This window comes from Pristiophorus japonicus, chromosome 2, assembly GCF_044704955.1.
Source record: "Pristiophorus japonicus isolate sPriJap1 chromosome 2, sPriJap1.hap1, whole genome shotgun sequence".
Taxonomy (NCBI): Eukaryota; Metazoa; Chordata; class Chondrichthyes; family Pristiophoridae; genus Pristiophorus; species Pristiophorus japonicus.
In genome coordinates this window covers 15,258,072-15,270,781 of record NC_091978.1, presented here as the reverse complement: position 1 = coordinate 15,270,781, position 12,710 = coordinate 15,258,072, and the positions used below count along the sequence as shown (strand labels likewise).

Below are 12,710 nucleotides of genomic sequence, written 5' to 3'. Positions count from 1 at the left end.
GAATGGCCTACTCCTGCTCCTAATTCTTCTGAAGAAAGACTGGATCGACTAGGCTTATATTCACTGGAATTTAGAAGAATGAGAGGGGACCTCATAGAAACATATAAAATTCTGATGGGTTTAGACAGGTTAGATGCAGGAAGAATGTTCCCAATGTTGGGGAAGTCCAGAACCAGGGGTCACAGTCTAAGGATAAGGGGTAAGCCATTTAGGACCGAGATGAGGAGAAACTTCTTCACTCAGAGAATTGTGAACCTGTGGAATTCTCTACCACAGAAAGTTGTTGAGGCCAGTTCGTTAGATATATTCAAAAGGGAGTTAGATATGGCCCTTACGGCTAAAGGGATCAAGGGGTATGGAGAGAAAGCAGGAATTGGGTACTGAAATTGCATGATCAGCCATGATCATATTGAATGGCGGTGCAGGCTCGAAGGGCCGAATGGCCTACTCCTGCACCTATTTTCTATGTTTCTATGTTTCCTCTCCACAGATGCTGCCTGACCTGCTGATTCTGTTTTTATTCCAGATTCCAGCATCCGCAGTATTTTGCTTTTGTAGTCCCACGCCCACACCCCTTTTCTCTTAGCTTTAAAAGATCCCATGGCACTATTTCGAATAAGAGCAGGGGGGAGTTATCCCCGGTGTCCTGGCCAATATTTATCCCTCAATCAAGATAACAAAAACAGATTATCTGGTCATTATCACATTGGTGTTTGTGGGAACTTGCTGTGTGCAAATTGGCTTCCGGGTTTCCCACATTATAACAGTGACTACAGTCCAATAGTACTTCATTGGCTGTAAAGCGCTTCGAGATGTCCAGTGGCCATGAAAGGAACTGTATAAATCCAAATTTTAGCCCTGCAATATTTTTCCTATTCAAGTATTTATTCAGCTCCCCTAACCTATGACCTAGAATAAAAACCACCACTAGTTTGGCGCTCGGTCAGTCAGCAAGACCACAGGATGGCTGGTGTGGATCAGCAGTTGCTGTGCTGGTGCGTCGGAGTTTAGGGCAGAGTGGACGGACTGGACCTGGGACACTTGATGCTGTCGTCGGGTGCTGCACAGGGAAACAGTTCCAATTCCCCAGCATTCACATCCCTTACTGCGATCATCATTCACAGGATGAGGGGGTCACTAAAATAGAAACATAGAAAATAGGAGCAGGAGTAGACCATTCGGCCCTTCCAGCCTGCACCGCCATTCAATATGATGATGGCTGATCCTCTATCTCAACACCATATTCCCACGTTCTCCCCATACCCCTTGATGCCTTTTGTGTCTAGAAATCTATCTATCTCCTTCTTAAATATATTCAGTGACTTGGCCTCCACAGCCTTCTGTGGTAGAGAGTTCCACACGTTCACCACCCTCTGAGTGAAGACATTTCTCTTCACCTCGGTCCTAAATTTCCTACCCCGTATCCTGAGACTGTGACCCCTTGTTCTAGACTGCCCAGCCCGGGGAAACATCCTCCCTTCATCCAGTCTGTCCAACCAAGTCAGAATTTTATACGTTTCATTGAGATCCCCTCTCATTCTTCTAAACTCTAGTGAATACAGGCCTAGTCTGCTGGAGTTTGGAGGATGCCCTTTACCTTGGGACATTTTACTACGTTAAAGGCGCTATATGAATGAAAGTTATTATTATTGTTACCAACAGTGTTTGATCGCCCAGATGGGTCGGAGAGGAATTTCCCAGCTTTTTTTTCCCAAATTGGCTTGGGTTTTTAAAATCAGTTTTTTGCCTCTCCCAGGAGATCATATGGGTCAGGTGGGGTGGAGTGTATACGTTGTGATAGACAAGGTATCGCAATTGTGTGGAACAGGCTCGATGGACCAGATGGTCTTCACCTGTCTGTCATTGTTCGAATGTTCGTAATAAGAACATAAGAAATAGGAGCAGGAGTAGGCCATACGGCCCCTCGAGCCTGCTCCGCCATTCAATAAGATCATGGCTGATCTGATCATGGACTCAGCTCCATTTCCCTGCCCGCTCCCCATAACCCCTTATTCCCTTATCGTTTAAGAAACTGTCGATTTCTGTCTTAAATGTATTCAATGTCCCAGCTTCCACAGCTCTCTGAGGCAGTTAATTCCACAGATTCACAACCCTCTGAGACAAGAAATTTCTCCTCATCTCAGTTTTAAATGGGTGGTCCCTTATTCTAAGATCTGTCCTCTAGTTCTAGTCTCCCCCATCAGTGGAAACAACCTCTCTGCATCCACCTTGTCAAGCCCCCTCATAATCTTATATGTTTCAATCAGATCACCTCTCATTCTTCTGAATTCCAATGAGTAGAGGCCCAACCTCCTCAAATTTTCCTCATAAGTCAACCCCCTCATCTCCGAAATCAACCCAGTGAACCTTCTCTGAACTGCCTCCAGAGCAAGTATATCCTTTCATAAATATGGAAACCAAAACTGTGGCCTCATTAATACCTTATATAGCTGTAGCAAGACTTCCCTGCTTTTATACTCCATCCCCTTTGCAATAAAGGCCAAGATTCCATTGGCCTTCCTGATCAGTTGCTGTACCTGCATACTTTCCTTTTGTGTTTCATGCACAAGTACCCCCAGGTCCCGCTGTACTTCAGCACTTTGCAATCTTTCTCCATTGAAATAATAACTTGCTCTTTGATTTTTTTTTCTGCCAAAGTGCATGACCTCACATTTTCCAACATTATACTCAATGTGCCAAATTTTTGCCCACTCACCTGGCCTGTCTATGTCCTTTTGCAGATTTTTTGTGTCCTCCTCCCACATTGCTTTTCCTCCCATCTTTGTCTCGTCAGCAAACGTGGCTACGTTACACTCAGTCCCCTCTTCCAAGTCATGAATATAGATTGTTAATAGTTGGGGTCCCAGCACCGCTCCCTGCGGCACCCCACTAGTTACTGGTTGCCAACCAGAGAATGAACCATTTATCCCGACTCTGTTCTCTGTTAGTTACCCAATCCTCTATCCATGCAAATATATTACCCCCAACTCCGTTAACTTTTATCTTGTGCAGTAACTTTTTACGTGGCACCTTGTAATATTGTCATTGCTTCTGATTGGACAACTTGGGGGTCACCTGAGCTTTGGACCTCTATTGTCAATGTTGGTGGGTGTTCCTTCTCCCCGTCTCTTGTTGAATGGAGGTCGCAGAAGGTTGGGGGGAATGGGGAAAGTAACCCAAGGACCAAAGCTTTTATTGCAACTGTGCCACATGGAAACTGAGATATTGCCGCTTCCTAGGAGCTTGGCTCTGTTGGAGAGTAGGAAACGGGAATAACCCATGGATTTGAAGCTCAAGTCAGCATCCTACAAGAGCAAAATACAGCGAATGCAGGAAATCTGGAATAAAAAACAGAAAATGCTGGAAATACTCAGCGGGTCAGGCAGCATCTGTGGAGAGAGAAACAGAGTTAACGTTTCGGGTCTGAGACCCTTCGTCAGAGCTGGAAGAGGTTGAGATGTAACAGATTCTTAAGGAAGTGCCAGAGGGCAGTGAAAGGGGGAGGGGAGGAGAGAAGAAAAGGGAAGGTCTGTGATAGGGTGGAAGGCAGGAGAGATTAGAGAGACAAAAGGGATGATGGGCAGAAATGAGATGGTAATGGGACAAGTTAAGAAACAAAAGATGAGTCGAGATGGGGTATGGATGACGGAATCATTACCAGCTGCCTTGGGAAAGGGGAAAAAAAAGGTTGGTGGGAGTTTTGTAAAAAAAACCCAGGAGGATAGGGAAAAAGAATATGGGCAGAGGTTGTGGTCTGAAATTTTGATCCTGATGTTCCCACAGCTGGGCGGACCACCGGTGGTCTTTAGCTTGTATCGTGCTCCAGACAATGAAGGTAGGGAGTTGAAGAGAAGCGTGATAGCAATCTAAAATACCTCTTTTTTTAATCTCCTCCTTCTTTCTCAAGCCATGTCTGGGCTGATCGTGCCTCCGATGTAGAAGAGGAGACTCGTGCATGACGAAGACAAAGAGCGTGCTCCGCAAGGCCCAGCGTCAACTTTTTTTCTCCCCCCCCCGCCCCCCCCCCACCACCCCACAAATTCGAAGGCGTTTCCGGCGACAACGACATTTTATCCGTGGACACTTGGGCTTTTTTTTTTCTTCTTTCCGAAGCGAGCGACATACTCCAAGCGACTGTCCACGCAGTTAGCAATCTGAGGCATTGTGCAGGAGCTGGACAGCGGGGTTCCCACCTCCCCCCATCATTTGCCCCCCCCCCCACCCCCCCTCACCCTTCCACCGAAGGTGGGTCGGCAACTTTTCTTTTAATATCCGAACTAAGGAGATTAATTTTTTTGTTGTCCACTCCGCAATTTTTTCCCATTCTTTCTTTCCTCTGGTTTGGGAGCGATGGAGAGAAGCATCACGGCGGAACTCTGGGTGGAGGAAGAAAATGTTTTTTTTAAATAGTCGCCAATGACGACAACAACAACAAAAACACGTTTTTTTTAGAATTTGAATTCGGTTTGCGGCCGATGGCAAGACCGGCTGTGAAGAGAAATCGAGAGCGCGCTCGACCGGAAACAGCGGGAGGGTCAAAGTGCACCGTCGTCAAGGAAGGCCCAGTGGCTCCGTGCGTCCTGAACTGAAGTGGTTGCGGCGGCCTTTGCCACTGACTGGAGTAAGCCGGTCAGTGCGCCGATCCTCGGGCATTCTTGTCTCTGTGGCAGGTGTGGGGCGACTGCTTGTCATTGAAAGGTTGTCGGCGGGCATTTCGTCAGCGTCATAATTACGTCACGTGAACCAGCCTCCCACTCCCCATCGGTCTCCTCGACCGGACACCATCTTCGGCTGGGACCCCTTTAGCGAAGTACGAAAGGACCGGAAATTTCCCCAGGCCCCCTCCATCCGCTCGGTGAGGCGGGAGGCTTTCGGAAAATTCCGGATGCTTTTCCTTCCCCCGCTTCCTCCCCCACTGCCCCACCACCATTGTCACGGTGCCTCCGGGGCCCCGGAACATTCCGCCTGTAGCGTTCAGCTCATGTCCCACCCAGCTTCCGCGAGCGCTCGAGGTAACGGGCAGGGCCATTCAGCTCCCCGACTGTGTGAGAAAGACCAGGGGGAGGCGAGCAGTAAGACTTGCCACTGTTGGATACCGTACGGGTTTCTCCCACTCATCTGCTGCATTGTGATGTGTGTCAGCCTGTGGCTCAGTGGGTAGCACGCTTGCCTGTGCGTCAGAAAGTTGTGGGTTCAAGGCCCACTCCAGGGGCTTGAGCGCAAGATCTAGGCTGACACCCCCAGTATAGTACTGAGGGAGTGCTGCACTGCCGTCGGTGCTGTCGTTTGGCTGAAACATAAAACCAAGGCCCCGTCTGCCCTCTCAGGTGGATGTAAACTGAGGCCCTGTCTGCTCTCTCAATTGGCTGTATAAGATCCCATGGCCACTATTTCAAAGAAGAACAGTGAAGTTATCCCTGGTCCTGGGCCAACTATATCCCTCAACCAGAACAGTAAATGTTGGAAATCTGAAATAAAAACAGAAAAATGCTGGAACTATTCAGCAGGTCAGGCAGCATCTGTGGAGAGTGAAACAGAGTTAATGTTTCAGGTCAACGACCCTTTGTCAGAACTGGAAATGGTCATTGACCTGAAATGTTAACTCTGTTTTCTCTCTCCAAAGATGCTGCCTGACCTGTTGAGTGTTCCCATCATTCACTGTTTTTATTTCACCAAGGCAGATTATCTGGTCATTATCACATTGCTGTTTGTGGGTGCTTGCTGTGCGCAAGCTGGCTGCTGCGTATCCCGCATTACGATGGTGGCTGCACTCCAAAAAGTACTTCGCTGTTTGTCAAGCGCTTTGGGGGTGTCCTGAGGTTGTGAAAGGAGCTATAGAAATGCAGGTTCTTCACGAGCCGGAGATCCGCTGACGAAATCTGTTCCCCCCCCGATATCTTTCCCGTTCTATCCAGCAGGCCACACACACAGTGCTGCCTGTTGGTGTCGGGCGCGACAGGCCTTGGGCAGTAATTGGAGAGGGAGGGAGGAGTCCTTTCGGCCGCGTCGCTCGCCCCGTGCGCAAGTGTGCAAATACTTCGCCCTCCCGAACTTTGTTTCACATCCCACACCCGCTGCAAATTCCAATCTTATCAGGGATAAACAGGGACCAAAAGTAATGAATATTGTACAAAAAAAATGATTTTTGCTAAGTTGTAAACTTAAGGCTGCAAAATCTGTTCTCGTGGGACGTTGGACAAGAACCTGAACAGGCAATCGCTTAGGGCACCTCAGGGGGCCTCTCAATGTTGGACATGGTCAGTGGTCTTTCCTGCATTTCTGTTCTGTGGTTTAAGAGTTGAGGTAATCTTGTTCTGGAATAATGTGGGGGTAGGAAGTCTTTGACTAATGTTACACATCTTCCTTTTTGCCTCCATTTTGCGGGTTGACTCTTGTCCTAATTTGCGGGTTAACACTGAAGAAGTGCAGCACTGTCAGAGGTGCCGTCTTTGGGAGTAGATGTTCAACTGAGGCCCCGTCTGCCTGTTCAGGTAGCCATCAAAGATTCCTTAGCACTATTTGAAGAAGAGGAAGTGATGTCCCACCAACATTCTTCCCACAAACAACAGCACAAAGAGCATAAAAATTAGGAGCAGGAGTAGGCCGTTCGGCCCCTCGAGCCTGCTCCGCCATTCACTAAGATCCTGGCTGATCTTCGACATCAACTCCATTTTCCCGCCCGATCTCCATATCCCCTGGAGTCCTAGTTATTCAATTCGCCAGGACACTGGTCTCAGCCCGGTGGAGCGCGCCTCAACAGAACAGTTCCCTCTTCCCCAGTACTGGTGCCAGTGCCCCATGAATTGAAACCCCTTCCTCCCACACCACTCTTCGAGCTACGCATTTAACTCTCTGATCTGCTTGTCCCTATGGCAATTTGTGTCTGGCTCTGGTTTCAGTCACACCCTCCTGTCCCTGACCACTAACCAGACCTGCGCTACCACCCAACCTAAGGGGTGTGACTGTGTCCCGCACTTTGGGAGGTGCTGTCGAAGAAGCCTTGGCGAGTTGCTGCAGTGCATCTTGAAGATGGTGCACACTGCAGCCACGGTGTTCCTGGAACTCCCCTTCCTCACAGCACTTTCACCACACGGACTGCAGCAGTTCAAGAAGGCCGCTCACCACCAAGTGGCCAGGTAACTCTTCCCCCTCTCCAATACTCCGCAGTGTCTGCACCTTAGACTCCGGCTCAACAACTCTGAGCTGAAGCACCTCGAGATGCAGACACTTATTGGGATTGTCCGGGATCACAGTGCTCTCCACAAACTCCCACATGCTGCAGTTGTGGCACACCACCTGCCCTGCCATCTCTATATGACCTTGTTTTATTTATTTAATGAATTAAAGTTTATGTATTTAATTAACTTAGATTATAGTTTAGTTTTTAACGAATTACTGTACCGAGTTTAAGTTATAGGTCGATGAAATTAAATATTTACCTATAACACAAAGCACCACAGGTATTGGAGGCAAAAAGCAGCAACTCCTCCCCCCTCTGCTCCGAATTCCCACTCTCTCCAAATTCCCAACTTCAGCACTCTGTTTAGAAGCACCCCGTTTAAGACCACTCTGTGCAGACCACAAAAAGGCAAAAAAACTGGCCCTTCGTCCAGTTGTTATTTTTGGCAGATTTTGCTGTGGGCAAAATGGCTTCTGCATGTGTCGACAGTACCGCGGTAACTATACGTCAAAGCAATTCATCTTAAGTGAATAACTTTGGGACATCACTGCGAGATGAATAGGGCGCTATATCAATGCAGGTCAGTCCGCTTTTTTACTAGCAAAGAGCTTATTAACCGATCCATATGAAGTTCCTTAGTCCTCTGTTTCAATGAAAGTCAGCAATTGCAGCAGGTTAAGACCTTTGTTACATTGGTTGACAGCGGAATTTCATATATACTCTTGGCTCTTTCGTGACTGAAGTTGCAGAGTGCGTTTTCATGATCAATGTGTTAATCCATGAAAATCTAGAAAGCTCGACAACTTGTAAGACAAAGCAGCCCACTTGAATAGCACCCCATCCACCACCTTCAACATTCACTCCCTCCACCACCGGCGCACCGTGGCTGCCGTGCGTACCATCTACAAGAGGCACTGCAGCAACTCGCCAAGGCTTCTTCGGCAGCACCTCCCAAACCCGCGACCTCTACCACCACAAGTGCAGCAGGTGCATGGGAACATCACAGCCCCTCCCGACTTGGAAATATATCGCGGTTCTTCCATGACGGCTGGGTCAAAATCTTGGAACTCCCCATCCGAACGGTACCTTCACCACACGGACTGCAGCAGTTCAAGAAGGCAGCTCACCACCAACCCATCTCACATGGGCAACGGGGGATGGGCAATAAATGCCGGCCTTGTCAGTGACGCCCACATCATAGACTCATGGAAACTTACGACACAGAAGGAGGCCTTTCAGCCCACCTGTGTCCGTGTCGGCCGACACAGAGCTTTCCAGCCTAACCCCACTTTCCAGCTCTTGGTCCGTAGCCCTGTAGGCTACTGCACTTCAAGTGCACATCCAAGTACTTTTTAAATGTGCTGAGGGTTTCTGCCTCTACCACCCTTCCAGGCATGAGTTCCAGACCCCCACCACCCTCTGGGTGAAAAAAGTTCTCCTCAGCTCCCCTCTGCTGAGAATTATTTATTTTCAAATCTGATATCACTGAAGTCGATCTCATCTCAACAACATCAGATCTTGCAGCCTTAAGTCGGGCCTTACAGCATGTTTTAGAGTCTCTTTATCACAGGTCTTGGGGCAGCGTTTCCACTGTTTCAAAAAAAAATAATAATTAGTTTCATAAGCGACTTGTATCTCAGTGAAAATGATTTCTAACGAATACTCTGCGTCTCGTAGAATGGGCTCAGAGGTGCAGTTTTTTTCTGTAACATCAGTAGACCTAGATGCTTGTTGATATGCAAGATTTGCTCATTCTTTTTATAAGCCAGAACTTTACTTGATAAAAAATGAATAAAACAACAGCAACCAAGGGACAGGCGAGGTATATCTGTGGAATATGGAGCGAGATATGTGTCGGAAGGTGATATAAAAACGGGGACCGGGTGATAGCAACAACAATTACAACTGAGGTGGAAAATTCGGCAAACCAACGGACTTGCATTCCGCAGCCACTTTCACATCGACAGGACTTCATTTTCCAATGAATGGTTCACAACAGCAACAACTTGCATTGATATAGCACCTTTAATGCAGTAAAACGCCGCCTCCCCCACTCCAAGGTGCTTCAGAGGAGTGTTACTCAGACAAAAGTTGGAAATATATCACCGTTCCTTCATCATCGCTGGGTCACAATCCTGGAACTCCCTCCCTAACAGCACTGTGGGAGCACCTTCACCACACGGACTGCAGCGGTTCAAGAAGGCGGCTCACCACCTCCTTCTCAAGGGGCAATTAGGGATGGGCAATAAATGCCGGCTCTGACAGTGACGCCGATGTCCCGGAAAGAATCATTTTTTTAAAAACCGAGCCCGCTTTAGGAGACATTCGGACAGCTGACCAAAATCTTGGTGAAAGACTGAAGGGGGTGTGGAGGCAACTTAAAGTTTGTGGATTACGAAAACGTTTCATCTCTTTCGGTGCCCTATTGGTCGTAGATTAAGTTAAAGTCACATACACCGATATTTACCGGCTCGTTTTTACATCACCGTTCAACCGTCTGGGTTATGGTTGTTGGGTGGGTGAGGGAGGGGGCTAATTCGTTACTTTGTACATTAGGCAGAATCAGCCATAGGTAAAACAAACTCGTGTGCACACTCACACGCGCACTCTCCACACACTCCACACACACACACACATACGTGCACAATCGCACTAAAGGAAAACCCATTGGTAAAACCCAAGGTATGATGTTTGCGACCAACGGAATCAACAATGCAGAGTGACCTTTTACCCTGTACCCAGAAACGCACGATCGGAAGGTCAATGGGGAGGCCATAGCTTGACTTGCGAGATTTGTTAAGGAAGCAAATTCATTGAAAAACCTGATCCACCTCATGAAACATGGAAGTAAATGGGGGTAGGTGAGGTAGGGGGCGGTATAATGCTTTGATCTTAATAACAGACCTTTTGGTACCTATGTTTTAGAAATTTCTGCACAGCTCACTCTAAAACCAGGGGTGCTTCAATGAGTGCATTGCCATCGGTCACTGGGCAAGCAGCCATGCCAGGGGAGTGTTTGATGGGACAGTGTAGAGGGAGCTTTACTCTGTATCTAACCCATGCTGCACCTGCCCTGAGAGTGTTTGATGGGACAGTGTAGAGGAAGCTTTACTCTGTATCTAACCCCATGTATCTGCCCTGAGAGTGTTTGATGGGACAGTGTGGAGCGAGTTTTGCTCTCTATCTAACCCCATGTACCTGCCCTGGGAGTGTTTGATGGGACAGTGTGGAGCGAGTTTTGCTCTGTATCTAGCCCGTGCTGCATCTGCCCTGGGAGTGTTTGATGGGACAGTGTTGAGAGACATTTACTCTGTATCTAACCCGTGCTGTACCGGCCCTGCGAGTGTTAGACTCTGATATTGGTTACAGACCGTAGAAAATATTCCAATCCCAGCTGCATGCACCTCTCTTTGATAAGCACAAAAAAAAATCATCAAAATAAATGACAGAGGATGTGATGCAATCTGGGAATGATACTGCGAGGCTTTGCGATACTGGTCACAAACAGGCATCGTAGCATTCAGTCACCTTTGTTACTTTGATGGGAAGCACACAAACCTCAGCACCGTGAATTACCAGGAACAGATCATCGCGGTTACCACAGCGATGCGGTAATTGGCCTCAGCATCCCATGGGCGGAGGAGTGGGGAAAAATTAGCCAAGGTTCCCGCTCCTAATCACTGGCGTATGAGTGTGTGTGTGTGTGTGTGTAAATTTGAACACGCGCTGAGTGAAGGTGACAATATTCCAAGACCTCTACTGCCTAGACGGGCAAGGGCAGCAGGTGCATAGGGACACCACCATCTCCACGTTCCCCTCCAAGTCACACACCATCCTCACTTGGAAATATATCACCCGAACCTTCATTGTCGCTGGGTCAAAATCCGGGAACTCCCTCCCCAACAGCACTGTGGGAGCACCTTCACCACACGGACTGCAGCGGTTCAAGAAGGCGGCTCACCACCACCTTCTCAAGGGGCAATTAGGGATGGGCAATAAATGCCGGCAGTGCCAGCGACGCCCACATTTTGTAAAGGAATAAAAAAAAACATTACGTTATGCGTTTGGTAATGTCGGAGAGTGAATATCTCACTCGCTCCACCGCCCACTCAGTGAAGACTGAGGTAAGCGTCTTTGTCTGAAATGGGTCACGTCATTTTTACTTTCCAAACCTCTCCTCGTTTTCCCTATCGAATGATAGAAGTTTACAGCACGGAAGGAGGCCATTTCGGCCCGTCGTGTCCGTGCCGGCCAACAAAGACCTACCCAGCCTAATCCCACTTTCCAGCTCTAGGTCCGTAGCCCTGTAGGTTACGGCACTTCAAGTGCACATCCAAGTACTTTTTAAACGTGATGAAGGTTTCTGCCTTTCAGGCAGTGAGTTCCAAACCCCCACTGGGTGAAGAAATTTCCCCTCAAATCCCCTCTAAACCTCCAACCAATTACTTTCAATCTATGCCCCCTGGTTATTGACCCCTCTGCTCAGGGGAATAGGTCCTTCCATGAAGGTGCCGAGTTTTTGGCTGGGTTATCTTACCCAACTGATCAGGAATGGAATCCTTCCACCCGTCTTGGCTAATTTTGTTGCCCAACCACCCCCTCCCCGCCACCCCCTCCCCACCTTCTCACTCTCCCCTCCCCCACCCCCCACTCACTCAGATGAGGCTGAGGCCAATTGCAGCAACCCAACTGGTAGAGGTCAGACATCTTGGCGCAGACCCAGGGGATCGAAAGTGGGACATTTCTGGTCTCCGGAGTTTAGCTTCTGCATATCGAACGGGGGAGGGGGAGGGGAAACCAGGCAATATTATCTTCCACTGAAGCTGGGAGAGTGAGTGTGTGCCTTGTACAGGCTGTGTATATATAGATATCTGAGGGTTGGACATTCTCTGGGTGAGATGGGGTTTTGCCAAGTGCTGTACAGTACAATATATTTAAATGCTTGCTGTTCTTGTGATTATGAGACTGGTACCAATCTGTTGCTTTCTCCGTCGTGTTTTTTGTACGTAGTTTTAAAATACTGTTAACACTTTGTGATTTTTTTTATTTTTTTATTTTTTTTTAAAACTCCCGCTGAAGTTGTACTTAAAGCTGTGTATAATATCAGTGTGTTAACAATGACTTTTACAATTCCTAAATAAATTAATTCAAACACCATTTTTTTATCTCTCTCTCTCTCTCTCCTTGCGTTCTGAGTCAGTCAGGAACAATTTACAAGCTTCTTTCAGATTAGAGAAGCTGGGGTTGTTGTCCCTCGAGCAGGGAAGGTTAAGGGGAAACATAGAAACATAGAAAATAGGTGCAGGAGGAGGCCATTCGGCCCTTCGAGCCTGCACCACCATTCAATAAGATCATGGCTGATCATTCCCTCAGTATCCCTTTCCTGCTTTCTCTCCATACCCCTTGATCCCTTTAGCTGTAAGGGCCACATCTAACTCCCTCTTGAATATATCCAATGATTTAAAGGGGAGATTTAATCGAGGCGTTCAAAATTACAGAATCGTAGAATGATACAGCACAGAAGGCCTTT

The 12,710-nt window shown here is 47.9% G+C and overlaps 1 protein-coding gene across 3 annotated transcripts in view; it reads left to right on the top strand.

Annotated features, from left to right (window-relative positions):
• LOC139229547 (transcription factor COE3-like) overlaps positions 1–4,171 on the top strand; it is a 729,200-nt gene extending 725,029 nt beyond the window's left edge. For all 3 annotated transcript variants that reach the window (XM_070861097.1, XM_070861096.1, XM_070861098.1), the window contains one exon: positions 3,908–4,171. In XM_070861097.1, coding sequence (XP_070717198.1) covers positions 3,908–3,939 — 32 coding nt within the window. In that variant the 3' untranslated portion in view covers positions 3,940–4,171. The remainder of the gene's footprint in view (positions 1–3,907) is intronic.
• The last annotated feature ends 8,539 nt before the right edge of the window (positions 4,172–12,710 follow it).